Here is a 17,963-nt window from a genome sequence, read left to right on the forward strand (position 1 = left end):
TGCCTGTCCCGCAGTCCAGTAGAGGCTGTTTGCTGACCTTGTTGTCTTTCACCTCTGGAGTGCCTGGCAGCCAAGTCCAAAGGGGTGGAGCCTGGGTCAGGCGCTATGGGGAGGGCTTGCCTAAAGTGACCACTTACAGCCCTGGTCCTCAGCTCTTGGCTACCTGCCTGGAACTTGGCTGTCCTGTGTCCAGTGACCTTGTAGGTGTACCAGAACAGGGCTCAAGGACCCCAGGGCACTCTCCCACCCAGGGCCCTTTTCCCTGTTTGCTCCTCCCTTGTCGCTTCTACCCCGCCCCTTAGGGCCCTAAACTTCCTGGGCCAGAACTGTTTGGCTTTTTCCTGCCCCAGTTGAGGGTAGGGGTGGCCTTTGGCCTTAAGAAAAATGGAGCCCAGGAGGGCAGCGCCGGGACCACCCAGCCAGGGCTCTGCCGTGGGCGCGGGGTCAGCTGCAGAGCTCGTGTACCATCTAGCTGGGGCTCTGGGTACTGAGCTACAGGAGCTGGCACGCCGTTTCGGACCCGACGCGGCGGCTGGGCTCGTGCCACTAGTAGTGCGAGCGCTGGAGCTCTTGGAAAAGGCCGCCGTGGGGCCGGCTCCGGACTCGGTGAGTCGCCGGCTCCTCCTTTCGCCCAAGGCAGCTGGCAGGCCCTAACCCTGAGACCCCTGGCTCCCCCAGCTGCAGGTGTCTGCACAGCAGGCCGAGCTGGAGCTGCGGCGGCTGAGCGAGGAGAACCGGCGCCTCCGCCAGGAGCTAGGCTCCGGGCCGCAGGGTGAGTGCGGGTCCCGCCGCAGCACAGCGATCTGGGGGCACCCCGGGGTCTGCGCACCCTAGAGACCGGTGGTGCTAAGAACACCCTTTCCTCAGAGGAGCGCGCGCTGCTGCGACAGCTCAAGGAGGTGACTGACAGACAGCGGGACGAGCTGCGGGCGCACAGCCGAGAACTGCTGCGCCGGAGCCAAGAGACTGAGGCGGTGAGGGCGGGGCCGGACGGAAGCGCGGGGTGGGGCGGGGCCGCGGCGGGCCTGGAGCCCCGCCCACTAGTTCTCTCGCCCCACCCCCAGCTTCAGGAGCAGCTGCAGCGCCTCCTGCTGGTCAACTCTGAGCTGCGGCACAAGCTGGCGGCAGTGCAGACCCAACTGAGAGCGGCACAGGACCGGGAGAGGGAGCGCCAACTAAATCGGAATGGTTCCCGCCAGCTGGCTGAAGAACAGAGGCTGGATGACCCGGTGAGAGCCGGAGTGGAGTCAGGATACATCCTAGAGCTCACAGAACCCAGCACTTGGTGGGCGCGGCCTTGGTGTGCCATGTAGGATAAAAGGTCCTAGCAGACAATTCCCCTAACATTATTGTGAGCTCTGGGACTTAGGGGAGAGCTAAGAGAGACTGCTCTCTGACCATACCTGACCTTGCGCAGGCGGATGCTCAGGAACAGCCAGCGTACCCTCCAGAGGCTGTTCAGTGTGGCTTCAGCCGGGAGGAGGTTGACCAGCTTCTTCAGGAGAGGAACGAGCTCAAAGCCAACGTTTTCTTGCTCAAGGAGGAGTTGGCCTACTTCCAGCGGTGAGGAGCCAGAAGCCAGGACGCCTGTTTCTGGGCCACAGGTCACCCCACCTTGTTCTTTGGATCATTTATAGATCAGCAGTGACATTTGCCAGTGTCCTGCTCCAGACTGGGGAAAAAGTAAATCCCATAACCCCTGCCCTTCTGGACCCTCCTTCAAACAGGGCAGCACCAAAGGTCATCAAGGCAGGAGGTCGGCGGAGGTTTCCTCAGGAGGGGCCGTCTAAGCTCAGTTCAGAGCTGTAGGCAATATAGAGCCTTCGGGTGTTGCCAGGGGAAACAGTGAGCAGAGCTCAACTTCTGTTGGCATTCACACTTTGTGCCCCCCTCCCACCCTCCTCTTTAGAGAGCTGCTCACAGACCACCGGGTCCCTGGGCTTCTCCTTGAAGCCATGAAGGTGGCAGTCAAAAAACAGCGGAGGAAGATCAAGGCCAAGATGTTGGGAACGCCAGAGGAAGCAGAGAGCAGGTGAGATCCTGCCTCCATACCCATGGACCAATCCCTTTGGCCTGTGGCACCCAGTGACCCAGCTTAGCCATGCCCTGAGCTCACTGAGCCTGCTGTGCAGCTGTCATCCTGCCGCCTGGAACCCACTGCTCCTAGTTGCCTTGGCTGCTGGGCATCCTGCTGAAGAAATTACTGATGCTGCGTCTGCCCATTCATATGTCCTTCCTTGGCTGCGTCTCTTTACCGAAGGAAGCTGTGCAGCCTTGTGAGGGGCTGTTGTCTGCCTCCAGATGTCCTGTATCCCCTCAGTGTCCCCTCCCCAGTCCTGAGGCCATAGTATCCCCTTAGGCCCTGTTATACGGCCCTTACATTTCTTTATTTTAGTGATGATGACGATGGCTCCTGGCTCCTGCTCTCCAATGACAAGGAAGATGTTTCCCTAGTTCCTGAATCCAGAATCCGGAATTTGTATGTTGGAGGAAGGGAGGGGAGGGGAGGGGAGGAGGGTGAAGGCGGGGCCGGTTTAGCTCTTCTCCACTCTTCCCTTCTGCTCCACTGCCTTTCACACTGCTACCTCCCGCTTCTGTGCTCCTGCGTGTGCCTTCAGGTCCCTGTGACTTGTGCTGTCCTTTCCCCAAAGCCTCCTTTTCACCTCTCTCTCTCTCTCTCCCCTCAGCCCACATCCTTGACATCTCCGTCTTCCTGGCTCAATGCGCCTCTCTTGGCTCTCCTTCCAGCTTTGGCTTATGGTATCGCGGCGAAACTGGGGGTCCTGAAGCAGAGACCAGCAACACAGCTCCCAGCAGGCCACAGGAAGGAGAAGAGACTCCACAGCACTCCTCCCTGGCACCTGTGGTCAGCCTTCCAGCCCCCAACTCCTGATAGGTCATCCTCAGCTTTCAGTGACCGGCGTGGTCTGAGGGCTTCAGCTACACAAGAGGCCCTAATTTTGTGTTCTGGCTGTGGATAGAGGTGTGACATCAAACAAGGATGAGGCTCCCCTCTGTGCCTAGCCTGCTCTAGGCATGATGGGAGTTTTCAGCATGCCTCCCTTTCTTGACATCTCTGTACCACACTTCAGAGCTAGAGGTAAAGATGTCTCTGAGCTCCGCTTTCCCCGTTGTGCCACGGAGGGCTGCCTGCCTGCCTCCCTAAGGCTCCTGCAGGTGACCAGTGCAATAAATATCCATAATACCCCTAAAACTGCTCACGGTCTGTCTGTCAGTGGTCTGTGCTACCTCCCAGCCCTGCTAGGAACTGAGGCCTGGTGACGGTTCATTACAAGGTCTCCTTGGCTCCTCACTGGAAATGAGGAGAGTCTATTTTGGGAGTATGGCCCCCCCACCCCTTTGGCTGTCTCCAGTACTTAGAGACCCTGTGGCTTCAGTCCTTTTTGGTTCCTTCCAGGCTAAGCCCACTCAGTTTCCACCATCAGCCTTATGTTCTCTTTCATTTCTGGTGCTAAGCTGCCTGCCCTCTCAGGGATGTGCCTCACTGCTGCCCGCCCTCTGTTCTGGCTTCCTCAGGAAAAGCCTTGGGAGGAAGCAGGGAGGGGGTTGGGAGCTGTGGGAACCAGATTGAACCAGGCCCTCCTTACTACGCTGGCCGCCATGGGACTAGGGCTGCTGTTCTTGCTGCTGCTGCTGCTGCTGCTCTGGACTCGGGGGACCCAGGGATCCCCATTGGATCCAACTGGCCAGCACGTCTGTATAGGCAGCAGGTGGGTCTTGTGGGAATCTAACTGATAGAGATGGCTTCCGCCTCACGTGGAGTGATTTTGGAGAAGAAAGAGGTGGCTGGGAGGTCATGGGTCTGAAGGAAGGGGGCTGTGAGAGGCAGCAGTGCAGATGATAGCTGGCCGGGACGGATGATGGGAAGGTCAGGGAAGGAGCAGAGAGGAGTTGGGAACGTGGACACTGTGACTGGTGGGCCGTGACACCAAGGCTAGATTTCCAAAGTGGAGTGGGGGAGACTCCCACATCGCAGCCAGCATTAGCAGCCCATGCTATGGGACCTGCTGTCCCCTTTCTGACCCACAGTCCCTCTGAGATCCAGTGCTGTCCAGGCTGGAGGCAGAAAGACCAAGATTGCACCATCCGTGAGTAGCCAGGACAGTCCCCCTAGCCAAGGAAAAGGAAGGCTATGACCCAATGACGACCCTACCCACTCCATGTTCCCTCCTGAGCCCTGGGACCAGTGTCTACCCTATGATACCTTACCCGTCTTGGGCACTAAGAGGATGGCTTTAAGGGAACAGAGTCCCAGGAGTGGGTGAGAGGGCCAGGGGTACCCCTTACTTGTTTGGGACCCAGTCTTTTCTAGCTGGGGCGGGGATGTTTTCCAGCCATCTGTGAGGGACCCGATGCCTGCAGGAAAGATGAGGTGTGCGTGAAGCCAGGCCTGTGTCGATGTAAACCAGGATTCTTCGGAGCCCAGTGCAGCTCCCGTGAGTTTCAGTGGCTGGGTGAAGTTGCCGGGTAGACCTGGGTAAGGAACAGGAAGTAAACAGAGCAAGGAGACGTGTCAACCTAGAACGGTCCGGTCAGAAATCCCCTAAGCTTTGCTGAGAAAAAAAAAAAAAAAGGCTCAGAAATGAGAAATGATACTGGAAAATGCCCTGGGTGGTGGTTAGCTTTAACCCACAAAGCCCTGCTTATCAGGGGCTGGAGAGATGGCTCAGAGGTTAAGAGCACTGCCTGCTCTTCCGAAAGGTCCTGACTTCAATTCCCAGCAACCACATGATGGCTCACAACCATCTAAGATGAAATCTGGTGCTTTCTTCTGGCCTGCAGGTGTTACATGTAGGCAGAATACTGTATTCTAAATAAATAAATCTTTAAAAAAAAAAGCCCTGCTTATCTGGCACCTTTACTTTTAACTTCTCAGTAAGGACAAATAAAGAGCCTGTGAGCTCTCCTCATTCCTCATACTTGGATGATGGGTAGGAGGAGCCTGGAACCAGGCTCTCCAGAAAGGGGTGGGTGGCAGGCACTAAGAGTCCCTGGGTCGGGAGGAGACCTATGTAGCTTCCTGTTCCCTGCCCCTGTAAGCATCTTCTACCTAAAACCCAGGTGCCAGTAATGGCCAAGGGCAGGGTGACACCTTAGCAGGGAGAGGGAAGGGACATGAATGAAGTCCCATCCACCTGAAAGACTGAGTGTGTCACTGTCGAACTCAAGATCTGTGCTTTGGAATGTGAAGTGGAGGCCAAGCCAAGGCGAAGGGTTTTGTCATCCGAATCTGGGGCCGGAAATGAGCCGAGTCCCCGGAGGAGAGGCTGCCAGCTGTTCTCAGGGTCTGTCCTTGGCTCTTGAAGAACAGACCGTATCTTCTTCCTTTAGGAAGGGACAGGGCATGGACCCGTGCCCAGTCCTGAACTCACTCATCTCCCATTTCCTAACCTCACAGGCTGTCCAGGCCAGTACTGGGGCCCCGACTGCCGTGAGGCCTGCAAGTGTCACCCACGAGGCCAGTGTGACCCGGCCACGGGTGTGTGCCAGTGCCAATCCAGCTACTGGGGTAAGCTCTGTGAGTCCACCTGCAACTGCGGCCCCCACGGACGGTGTGACTCAAAGACGGGCTTGTGTCACTGTGACCCTGGCTGGTGGTCATCTACGTGTCGTCGCCCATGCCAGTGCAACCCAGCAGCGCGCTGTGACCAGGCCACCGGAGCCTGTGTATGCCCGACGGGCTGGTGGGGCCGCCGCTGCAGCTTCAGTTGCACGTGCCACACCTCGCCCTGCATGCAGGACTCTGGCCGCTGTATCTGCCTGGAAGGCTGGTGGGGTCCAGAGTGTAGTCGTAGGTGCCAGTGTGTGCGAGGCCAATGCAGCGTCACTTCTGGCCACTGCTCCTGCCCTCCCGGCTTCCGTGGAGCCTTCTGCGAGCTGTCCTGCAACCCTGGCCGTTATGGAGCGCAGTGCAGAGAAAGGTAAGCCAGCAGTCGGGTAAGGGGAGCTGCAGGAAGCGGGGAGGTATCTCAGGCAATCTCCAAAATATATACAAGGCAGGAGTGGGGGGGGGACCACTTTATACATCTAGGTGTGTTCATACCTACTTCTCTCAGCCCGTTAATATTAAAAAGTACAAACCAGTGAGCTGGAGAGACAGCTCAGTAGTTAAGACTTCACTGTATTGCTCTTTCAGAGGACCTGAGTGGCGTTCTTAGTACCTGTATCTGAGCTGGCCCTGCTGGCACAAGCCCTTAATCCCAGCACTCAGGAGGCAGAGGCAGGCAGATCGCTGTGAGTTCAAGGCCAGCCTGGTCTACAAAATGAGTCCAGGACAGCCAAGGCTACACAGAGAAATCCTGTATCAAGAAACAACAACAAAGTCGGGCATGGTGGCGCACGCCTTTAATCCCAGCACTCGGGAGGCAGAGGCAGGCGGATCGCTGTGAGTTCGAGGCCAGCCTGGTCTACAAAGTGAGTCCAGGATGGCCAAGGCTACACAGAGAAACCCTGTCTCGAAAAACCAAAAAAAAAAAAAAAAAAAAGAAACAACAACAAAAAAAGTACCCACATCTGTTGCCCTCTGCTAGCTGGTAAATGCACTCATATCCCCACATAGATGTACATATAAAGATACATATATGTATGTATGCATAAATATATTTTTCTGAGCATAGTAGCACATGCTGTTAATCCCAGCTCTGGTGAGAAGAGGCAGATGGGTCTCTGAGTTTGAGGCCAGCCTGCTTTACATAGTTCCAGGATGTTCAGAACTACGTAGTGAACCCTGTCTCAAAATACATGTGTGTAGCCTGGTGTGGTGGCACGCGCCTGTAATCCCAGCACTCGGGAGGCAGAGGCAGGTGGATCTCTGTGAGTTCGAGGCCAGCCTGGTCTACAAAGTGAGTCCAGGACAGCCAGGGCTACACAGAGAAACCCTGTCTTGGGAAAGAAAGAAAGAAAGAAAGAAAGAAAGAAAGAAAGAAAGAAAAGAATGTACTGTCATTTTTGTTTTCTGCTTCCTTCCTTCCTTCCTTTGGTTTGGTTTCAGTGTGCGTTCCAATCTCATGTGGATTAGGCTGACCTCAAACTCCTGATCCTCCTGCCTCCACCTCCCAAGTGCTGGGACTACGGGCATGTACCACCACAGCCTGCCCCTCTTCTTCCCTTTTCTTTGATATTTTAGAGACGGGGTCTCACTCTGTAGCCCCAGCAGGTCTGGAACTCACTATATAACTCAGGCCATCTTCCTATCTCTGCATCCAAGCACTAAGATTTCAGGTCCGGGGCTGGAGAGATGGCTCAGTGGTTAAGAGCACTACCTGCTCTTCCAAAGGACCCGGGTTCAAGTCCCAGCACCCACATGGCAGCTCACAACTGTCTGTAACTCCAAGATCTGACACCCCCACACCAACTCACATAAACTAAAATTAAATAAAATATTAAAAAAAAAAAAAAAAGATTTCAGGTCCAAGCTGCCACTCCCAGCTTGTAGTTCCCACCCTCCCCCTTCACTCCCCAACTCCCCAACCATAAAATTATTTTCATTGCTACTTCATAAACATAATTTTTCTACTGTTATGAATCATAACTAAATATCTGATATGCAGGATGTCTGATCTGTGACCCTTGTGAAAGGGCCCTTTGATCCCCGCAGAAGGGTGGTGACCACAGGCTGAGGGTCACTGCTCTACAAAGACAAATGTTGTTAACTATTGAGTCATTTCTCGAACACCTATGTATTTCTGACTTTCTTTTTGTTTTGTTTGTTTTTTGAGACAGGGTTTCTCTGTGTAGCCCTGGTTGTCCTAGAACTAACTATGTAGACCATGCTGGCCTTGAACCTTAATCTCTGAGCCATCTCTCTAGCCCCCTAAATAAATATATTCATATACCTTAAAAAGAAAGAAAGAGTGAGGGGGGTAGGGAGAAAGAAAAAGAAAAGACAAGGTTTCTATTGGCTGCCAAGGCTGTACCGTGTGTGTATGTTCAGGAAAAATGACTCTGTAGACTTTCCCGTTATAGTTAAATTCATATACCTTAAAAAAAAAAAAAAAAAATCAGGGTCTCTCTCTGTTGCCCAGGCTAGTCTCACAGTCTCCTAAGCAGACCCTAATGTGACTTGTGTCTCTGCCCATGGCCACTTGTTCCCAACCTCAGAGACTGTGGGCTGGAAAACAGAACAGAGAGCAGGGAAGAAGACGCTGGGTGGGAGGAAGCTAGGATGAGAGCGGATTGGGCTTCTCTAGTTGGACTGGTAGCTCCTGGCATCCTTTAGGAAGCCAGGGAAGGACTGAGTCTTAGAGAAGAGAGTCAGGCTTACGATGGATGCCTGACTCCTCAGAGGTCACCTATCCAAACTTTCCAAGGTACAACGCAGAGAAACTGAGGCTTCGGCCTGAGTGGTCGGTCCGTCGGGGACCTGGATTTCTCTAGCGCCCCGAGGTCTGAGTGGACAGTGTGGGCAGTTCACAGGTTGGAACGTATGGCACTTAGTGTAGCCCCAGTGCTCCCACGAACCCCTTTTCTTGTCAGCTGTGGCCACTGTGCGCAGAATACAACGTGCTCTCCAGTCACGGGCAACTGCGAGTCCTGCAAGGCGGGCTGGAATGGGACTCAGTGCAAGCAGCCGTGTCCTCCGGGAACTTTCGGTGAGAGGTGCGGCGAGCAGTGCCCCCGCTGCTGGCTAGGGGAGCCCTGTCACACAGAAACTGGACACTGCCAGCGCTGTGACCCCGGTTGGCGAGGGCAGAGGTAAGACACTGCCTTGCCCAGAACTCGGGGATTCTCCTAACCCCCTCTCAGCTGCACTTTCAGGGAGAGCTTCGGCTTTTACAAAGCTTAAGGACCACTTCCTGGCCAGGCTGAGGGGGCTGAGAAGGTTCTGAGGGGGCTCTGGAAAGCGTGTACATCTAGCCGCTTCCTCCCTGGTCCTTTGCCTCTCCCTTCAGGGACCTGTAGTTTGTCACCCACTTTGGTTCAGCTCCTGCTTAAAGGCCATGTACTGGAGCTCTGCTACAGGAGACTAGCCCTTTTAGGACCCCATGTCCGGGGACGTGGGAGAGGCTGTAGGGTCCTCCTGTCCTCCCAGTCCTGAGCTTTGCTTCCTCTCTGTGGCCCCAGGTGTGAGAACCCTTGTCCCCTCGGTACTTTTGGGGAGGGCTGCAGCTCTGCCTGCCCCGCCTGTGTTCAGGGGACCTGTGATGCGGTGACAGGAGACTGTGTGTGCAGTGCTGGCTACTGGGGCATCAGGTAAGAATTAGGCCGTGGGAACAGCGGGTGATGAGAGATGAGGTCAGACCTCTGTGTAATGTTTCCTAAATTTTCCTCACTGAGCCTCTCTACTTCCCAAAAACCCGCTCTCCCACCCTGTAACTAAGAAGTTAGTGGCATCTTCTGAGGAAAGTCTGAGATTAATCTAAAAGGACTAAAAAATAAACGAAGTTTTTTGTTTTCTTTCTTTTTCTTCTTTCTTTGTGTGTGTGTGTTTTGTTTTGTTTTGTTTTGTTTGAGACAAGGTTTCTCTGTGTAGCCTTGGCTGTCCTGGACCCACTTTGTAGACCAGGCTGGTCTGGATCTCACAGACATCCGCCTGCCTCTGCCTCCTGAGTGCTAAGATTAAAGGCGTGTGCTACCACGCCCAGCTGGGTTTTTTAATTTTTTTTAATGTTATATGAGGTTTATTAAATGAGCATAAGGGAGAAGGAAAGGGGGAGGGGTACCACAGAGACAGACAGCCGGACACAGAGACAGCCGGACACAGAGACAGCCGGACACAGAGACAGACAGAGACAGAGACAGACGGACACAGAGACAGACGGACACAGAGACAGCCGGACATAGAGACAGCTGGACACAGAGACAGACAGAGACAGAGACAGACGGACACAGAGACAGACGGACACAGAGACAGACGGACACAGAGACAGACAGAGACAGAGACAGACGGGCACAGAGACAGACAGACACAGAGACAGACAGACACAGAGACAGCCGGACACAGAGACAGCTGGACACAGAGACAGACAGAGACAGAGACAGACGGACACAGAGACAGACGGACACAGAGACAGACAGAGACAGAGACAGACGGACACAGAGACAGACGGACACAGAGACAGACAGAGACAGAGACAGCCGGACACAGAGACAGCCAGACACAGAGACAGACAGAGACAGAGACAGACGGACACAGAGACAGACAGACACAGAGACAGACAGAGACAGAGACAGACGGACACAGAGACAGACAGACACAGAGACAGACGGACACAGAGACAGCCGGACACAGAGACAGCCAGACACAGAGACAGACAGAGACAGAGACAGACGGACACAGAGACAGACAGACACAGAGACAGACAGAGACAGAGACAGACGGACACAGAGACAGACAGACACAGACAGACGGACACAGAGAACAGCCGGACACAGAGACAAGCCAGACACAGAGACAGACAGAGACAGAGACAGACGGACACAGAGACAGACAGACACAGAGACAGACGGACACAGAGACAGACGGACACAGAGACAGACAGACACAGAGACAGACGGACACAGAGACAGGAAGAGGAAGAAAAAGAAGAAGGAGAGAGAACTGTTTTGGGGGGGTTGTTTTTGTTTTTGTTTGTTTGTTTTTTGAGACAGGGTCTTTCTGTGTTAGCCTTGGCTGTCCTAGACTCACTTTGTAGACCAGGCTGGCCTCGAACTCACAGCGATCCGCCTGCTTCTGCCTCCTGAGTGCTGGAATTACAAGTGTGCGCCACCACGCCCGGCTCTGTTTTTTGTTTTTTAAGGAAATAAAAAATAAAAAGATTTTTTAAAGGGCAAAAAATATCAGGAGAAAAAGAGGAGGGTGGTGGTGGCTCATTCATATGAGGACTTTACTTAGGAGTGGGACCCAGACCCCACTGTTGTTTCTCAAGTTCTTTGGCCAGAGGTCCTGAGTTCAAATCCCAGCGACCACACGGAGGCTCACAACCATCTAGAATAGGATCTAGTGTCCTCTTCTGGCCTGCAGGTGTATATGCAGGCAGAACACTGCATAATAAATAAACACATAGCCGGGCGTGGTAGCACACGCCTTTAATCCCAGCACTGGGGAGGCAGAGGCAGGTGGATGGATCTCTGTGAGTTCAAGGCCAGCCTGGTCTACAAAGTGAGTCCAGGACAGCCAAGATTACACGGAGAAACCCTGTCTCAAAAAACTAAAAATAAATAAATAAATAAATATATAAGTAAATCTTTTTTAGAAGTTAGAGGGGTCTTCTGACAGGGTGTGGGGACAGTATCCAGAAATCTGCTTTACCTTCCCCTCTGTGGCGCCTTCAGTCGGCCTGTCTGTTACGTATCCCTAGCTGCAATAGTTCCTGCCCATCTGGCTTCCATGGAAACAACTGCTCTACCCCCTGCCAATGCCCAGAGGGGCTCTGCCACCCTGTGTCTGGGGCCTGCCTGCTGGGTAAGTAGAGAGAGGACGAGGAGACACTTGGTCATTCCTGTGGGCCACAGGGATGGATGGGAACACTTCAGAGATGGGATCCTCAAAGGCCATGGATATGTGGCTGCCTCCTGTGTTTGTAGGCCATGGTGGTAAAAACGCGCTCATCGTGGGCATCCCTGGTACCTCTGCTGCTGCTTCTCATGGGCATCATCTGCTGTGCCTACTGCTGCTCAGCTACCCGACTGGACCCCAAGGACAGGTAAACACGGCCATTATGTGTGTTCCTTTGGGGCTGGGGACAGGCTGAACACGTCACTCTTCAGGTAGAGATGCTTGGCACAGACTGAAGCCACTAGTCTTCCTTAAGAGCCTTTGACAAGCCGGGTGGTGCTGGCACATGCCTTTAATCCCGGCACTCAGAGGCAGGTGGATCACTGTGAGTTCGAGGCCAGCCTGGTCTACAAAGCAAGTCCAGGATAGCCAAGGCTACACAGAGAGACCCTGTATTGTAAGACAAAAAAAAAACAAAAAAAAAACAAAAAAAAAACAAAAAAACAGCCTTTGACAAGAAGTGTCTGAGTCACATGAACAGGAGCAGGGTGTGCTGGGTGGCAGGGGACTCAAAGTCAAACCTGCAGCAGAAGGTTGAACTGGTGACACTGCTGCAAGAGCCGGGACAGAGCAGAATGCACACATCTCAGCAGAGAAGGGAAGAGGCCAGATCTCCAAACGTTAGGGAAGAGGAGGACAGGAAAGTCTGAGGCGTGGTTTTGCAGAGAGCACGGCCTGAGGGATGGAGCATGGAGGAGAATCAGCCAGGACCAGGAGAATGTGTTCACTATTGCGTTCTTCTTCGTATCTCTTGGCCCCTTGGGCACTCAACGCGCCGAGGAAGTTTGGGACAGGGAGTGTGGTGACAAGAGGGCCATTTTCCTCGATTACAAAGATGCTGAGGCTCCCGGTGTCTCAGCTGCTCCTGGCTCACACAGAGGCCCTGCCTGGCTGTCTAGACACTTTGCTCTCTGTTGTCCCTCCTCCAGCATGCGGGGACTTGGAGCCAGGGCTTGCACGCGCTAAGCGAGGGCTCTGCTGCCGAGCTACATCCTCAGCCTCAGCCTTGTTTGCCTGCTTGGTTTCTGAGAAGACGCAGCTCGCTGTGTAGCTCGGGCTGTCATGAACCGGCTGTGTTCGCGCCTCGGCTGCTTGAGTGCTAGGAATCCGGGAATGTGCCGGTTCTACTAGACCCTAATCCTTGCCTTTGTCCTCTGTGCTGTGGGGCACACAGAGATGACTGTGCAGCCTGGGGGGCAGGAGAACTGCCAATCCTGCTGCCCCCAAAAGAAGATGGAGACTCGTCCAAAGGATGTTTAGAGAACTCTGACAAGCTGTCACTCCAGTTTGGGGTGGAGTAGAGTATGGACAAAGGCAGGTTCCCGGGATTCAGCTAGGATGCAGTCGTAAAAGCTACATTTTTGAGACACCATTGCAGGTTCCTAGAACTGGTACCCGGTGCTAGGCCCTGCCAAAAGCTCTCTTAGATTTACAACCGAGGCCAAGAAAAGTGAAATCAAAGCCTACATGGCTACTAAGGCCTGCCTGGCTCTAGAGCAATGGCTCGCAACCTTCCTGATGCTGCGGCCCTTTAATACAGTTCCTCATGTTGTGGTGACCCTCCAACCATAAAATTATTTTTGTTGTCACTTCATAACTGCAATTTAGCTACTGTTATGAATCATAATGTAAACTTTTTTTTGGAACTAGAAGTTTACCAAAGGGTCGCCACCTACAGGTTGAGAACCACTGCTTTCAAGCCATGCTGTCTTCTGTGAGTTAGATTTTGGATGCCGTAGCTTGGGTTTTTTTATTCTGTCATCAGGGTGGGGCCATTGGAAATGTAGTGACCTGTCACATCCTGCTCGTATAGCACGGGCCCCTTTGTGCTTTGTACACTGATCACCGTCCCTCTGCCACCCTCTCAGGCCAGAGAGAAATGGAACTGCCTTGTTCAGAATGAAACAGCAGGTGTGGGGGGCCCTCACCAGCCTAGGCTCAGCGCTGCCCTGTGGCTCGCTCAGTAACTACAAGCTACCCTGGGTGACAGGTAAGTGGGCACTGGGGGTCCGGGTCAGGAGTCTAGGGCTTTCCGTGAGGCCCCGCACCTGACCTGATACCCCTGCAGTTTTCTCACCACGACCCGGAAGTCCCCTTCAACCACAGCTTCATCGAGCCGCCCTCTGCCGGCTGGGCCTCTGATGACTCCTTCTCTTCTGATCCAGACTCTGGAGATGAGGGCGACGCTCATGAGTACTTCATGCCACCTCAAGAAGGTAGCCCCTCGCCCCCCATCGGGCCTGCCCCACCCAAGCTGCGGCGTCGCCATGCGCGTCCCTTTGCTGGATGCGTGTGTCTGGGATTATTTTCCCGCCGCTTGCTGTTTCTGGCTCTGAGAAAGAGTTCAGAGGAAAGAGTGTCCTGTCTTCGCCAAGCTTGCAATCTGGTGGGCGGTAAAAAGCTATATCATGCCAGGCACGGTGGTGCACGCCTTTAATCCCAGCATTTGGGAGGTAGAGGCAGGTGGATCTCTGTGAGTTCGAATTTGAGGCCAGCTTGGTCTACAGCATGAGTTCCAGAATAGGCAGGAGTATGTAAAGAGGCCCTGTCTCAAAACAAATAAACAAATAATAAAAATAGATTTTAAAAAAATGTCACCAGACATAGAGGACAGGCTGGGTTATTGTTGCTAAAATTCCTCCCCAGGGGAGACATAAGCAGCATCTACCCCCTCTGCTAAAACTAAGGGCCCAACAACAAATGGAGGCCTGATGCCATGAATGCTCATTCTGGGAACCAATGACTTGATTGGGGTTTCCTATAGAGCACAGGTAATGGGTTATTTACAGGGGTATGAGTGTTCCTCCCTGCAATAGGCTGCATCTAGAAAGTCTTTACCCAGCCACAGGATGGAGCCCTCCTCTCCTGTGTATTCCCCAGCTTACGTATTCTAACCCTGCCCTAAGGTAGAGCTGCATACAACAGGTGGTGGGGAGGGCTGGATGCTCAGATTAGTGTCTCTTGACTGCCCCCCCACCTCTCCGTGTGTGTGTGTGTGTGTGTGTGTGTGTGTGTGTGTGTGTGTGTGTGTGTGTGTGTACATACAGTCAGTGAGCCCGTAGTCTTTTTCCTACACAGGTGAATATTCCAATGTGGCAGTTGCTTCATTCAAGGGACAGTAGCAACAGTCATGCTTTAGTGGAGTGTGTGAAAAAAAAGGAGGGACTCCAGCACTACCCATGTCCTGAGTAACTAGGGGTTAAGGAACGTGTCTGTTAGAAATAGCTGTGTTGAGCTGGAGAGATGGCTCAGAGGTTAAGAGCACTGCCTGTTCTTTCAAAGTTCCTGAGTTCAATCCCCAGCAACCACATGGTGGCTCACAACCATCTATAGTGAGATTTGGTGCCCTCTTTTGGCCTGCTGGCTCACACGCAGGCAGAATACTGTATAAATAATGAATAAATCTTAAAATAAAATAAAATAAAATAAAATAAAAAAGAAATAGCTGTGTTGAGTTTGGCAGAATGAGTAGGAGTTAGCCAAGTGAAAATTAGGCAGTAGTGATGGTGTTTTGGATAAATGGAACCGTGTTTAGTGGTTCAAGCAAGGAGGGGTAGAGAGAGATGAGGGAAGAAGAGGTAGGTGTCTGTTGTGCCAGCCCCTCCCTTGTCTCACTCTTCCTTGCCAAATCCTGAGGCCCCGGGGAAAGACTCTGCACCCCCGGGGTTAGAGTGCGCACCCAGCCTTACACAAACTTTTCTGTCTTCTCCCCTGCCAGAGATGGTCCCTGTGACCCGGGAAGAGCCGCCAGCAGCTAGCCTTCCTGGAGGCCCCTTCCCTCCCCCTGAAGATGCCTCCACACCGTTCCCCATCCCACGCACCTCCAGCCTGGCTCGGGCCAAGAGGCCATCTGTCTCCTTCGCTGAAGGCACTAAGTTTGCACCACAGAATGGCCGAAACTCTGGGGATCTCTCCAGCCCTGTACGAAAACCCAAGAGACTCTCCAGAGGTGCGCATTCGCGTCCTGAAGGGCAGGAGGCTGAGGAGTCCGCAAGCCCCGAGCAAGCAAACGCACAGGAGGATGTTCCTACCCCCGCAAGCCCCGGAGGAGATGCTGCCACTAGTCCCCAACACCCACCTGGTAGCCAGACAGTAGCCGAGTGTGTGGAAAGCACCGATGGCAGCGTCCAGGAGAGCTCGGACTCTGTGGCTACAATCTATATGCTAGCAGGGACACCCCAGAAACCTGACAGCCCCGTCTGGTCTGTCTTTCGTCGTTTGGGAAACTGCCAGAAAGATCAGGCAGCACCCAAGGTCAAGAGCGCCATCCCTAAGCCTTTACGCCGATCTCTGGGTCGGAACCTGGGCAGCACGGGGCTGCCCCAGAGCTCTGGCTCAGCTCCAGGTGCCACGCTTTCTGCGGCCACGGAGTCCACGGCAATTAGGCCGGAGGAAGCATCCAAAGGTCTGGGAGATGGCACTGAGAGCTTAGGGACGGTCCAGGAGCCAGTGGCTGCAAACAGTTCCCCGGAACAGGGTTCCCCGAAGCAGGCCGAGGAGAAAGAACAAGGGGAGCCCCTATATGAGAATGTCGTGCCCATGTCAGGGCCACCACAGCACTGAGGACCTTGAATTTGGTGAGTGGGAAGACTGGATGGGAATGGGGGCACAGGGATATGCTGAAATTTCCATGGACCGGATCAGGCTTTATGCTGGAAAATGATGCCAAACCTGCGGAAACTGCCCTGGAAAGGCAAGGGTTAGAGGCCACCTGGCTGTGGGTCGGCCCTGGCAGTGTCCCCAGATAGGCCTAGAAGGCCTGGGTAGAGACCCTGTAGACCTGGGTCAGAGGAAGGAGGGGATGGCAACAGGACTTTTCCTCTGCTGCTCTGGACTCTGTCCCGAGACTGTTCTTTCCATCACTTTAAAAACATTTATTTTGGGTGCTGAAGAGATGGCTCAGTGGTTGAAATCGCCCGCCTGTTCTTCCAAAGGTCCTGCATTCAATTCCCAGCAACAACATGGTGGCTCACAACCATCTATAGTGTGATCTGATGCCCTTTTCTGGCATGCAGGCAGAGTACATAATAAAAATAAATCTTAAAAAACAAAACAAGCCGGGTGTGGTGGCGCGCACCTTTAATCCGAGCACTCGGGAGGCAGAGGCATGTGGATCGCTGTAAGTTCGAGGCCAGCCTGGTCTACAAAACGAGTTCAGGACAGCCAAGGCTAACACAGGGAGACCCTGTCTCGAAAAACCAAAAAAAAAAAAAGCACTTGGGAGGCAGAGGCAGGTGAATCTCTGTGAGTTCGAGGCCAGCCTGGTCTACAAAGTGAGTCCAGGATAGTCAAGGCTACCCAGAGAAACCCTGTCTCGAAAAACCTAAATAAATAAATAAATAAATAAATAAAACATTAATTTTTTTCTGAAATGGAAAACAACCTAAATGTTTGGTGATAAAGACTGATTAAGGAAACATTTCTCCTATAAAATTAATCAATCTGAGGGGAAAGTATGTGCCACAACATGCCTGTGGAGGTGAGTGGCCAGCTCTTGGGAGTTCCTTCCTGTCACCTGGGGATGGCACCCACGCCTGTGACCCAAGCACTTCTAACCATTGGGCGCTGCTAACCATTGGGCACTTCCTTTTTTAAAATATATTTTATTCATATTACATCTCAGTTGTTATCTCATCCCTTGTATCCTCCCATTCCTCCCTCCCATTTTCCCCTTACTCCTCTCCTCTATGACTGTGACTGAGGGGGACCTCCTCCCCCTGTATCTGCTCATAGGGTATCAAGTCTCTTCTTGCCATTGGGCGCTGCTAACCACTGGGCAGCCTCACTAGCCATCCTTTTGTGAGACAGGGTCTCTCTCACAGCCCAGGCTGGTCTCAAACTTGCTCTGTGGCTGAGAACGCCCTTGAGTTGATGCTCCTCTGTTTCCCAGTGCTGGCTTGGAGGACCTGTGATGTCTGGTTTTACAGGGCTTCATGCACGGTAGGTAAGCATGCTACCAAGTGAACTACACACCAGCCCAACGGAATAGATATTTCTTTTTTTTTTTTTTAATATTTTTATTTAATTTTAATTTATGTACATTGGTGTGAGGATGTCAGATCTTGGAGTTACAGACAGTTATGAGATGCCATGTAGGTGCTGGGAATTGAACCTGGGACCTTTGGAAAAGCAGACAGTGCTCTTAACCCCTGAGCCAACTCTCCAGCGGAATAGATATTTCTTACAGCTGGTTTCTCTACACAGTGGTGGCTAAGTATATTATTAAAAAGTATCTGCTACGTAGGTAATGTTTGCTGGGGAGATGGCTCAGTGGGGAAGAGCGCTGAGCTGCTGTTCTAGCGGACACGAGTTTGATTCCTAGCACCCACAAGGTGGCTTACACCCTGGTCTCTGAGGACCCAGGCATGAAATAGCTTACAGACCACACATGCATACAAAGCACATGTATATGTGAAATACAATTAAAAAATTTAAAACCTGAGAT

At 52.9% G+C, this 17,963-nt stretch overlaps 2 protein-coding genes across 2 annotated transcripts; both read left to right on the plus strand.

Moving 5' to 3' along the window:
- Window positions 1-180: 180 nt before the first annotated feature.
- Rilp (Rab interacting lysosomal protein) lies at window positions 181-3,576 on the plus strand. The gene is made up of 8 exons (XM_051157962.1): window positions 181-606; window positions 679-772; window positions 868-974; window positions 1,065-1,229; window positions 1,418-1,563; window positions 1,910-2,032; window positions 2,396-2,479; window positions 2,749-3,576. The coding sequence occupies exons 1-8, from the start codon at window positions 385-387 to the stop codon at window positions 2,891-2,893; spliced, it is 1,086 nt and encodes a 361-aa protein (XP_051013919.1). The 5' UTR covers window positions 181-384; the 3' UTR covers window positions 2,894-3,576.
- Window positions 3,577-3,596: 20 nt separating this feature from the next.
- Scarf1 (scavenger receptor class F member 1) lies at window positions 3,597-16,118 on the plus strand. Its single transcript, XM_051157964.1, is given in 12 exon segments — window positions 3,597-3,731; window positions 4,051-4,109; window positions 4,356-4,457; window positions 5,420-5,942; window positions 8,497-8,715; window positions 9,085-9,213; window positions 11,322-11,425; window positions 11,548-11,582; window positions 11,584-11,666; window positions 13,387-13,508; window positions 13,588-13,734; window positions 15,237-16,118. Coding segments are annotated over 12 exon segments (2,478 nt in total). The 5' UTR covers window positions 3,597-3,621; the 3' UTR covers window positions 16,082-16,118.
- The last annotated feature ends 1,845 nt before the right edge of the window (window positions 16,119-17,963 follow it).

Source organism: Acomys russatus, chromosome 16, assembly GCF_903995435.1.
Source record: "Acomys russatus chromosome 16, mAcoRus1.1, whole genome shotgun sequence".
In the NCBI taxonomy this organism is placed as follows: Eukaryota; Metazoa; Chordata; class Mammalia; order Rodentia; family Muridae; genus Acomys; species Acomys russatus.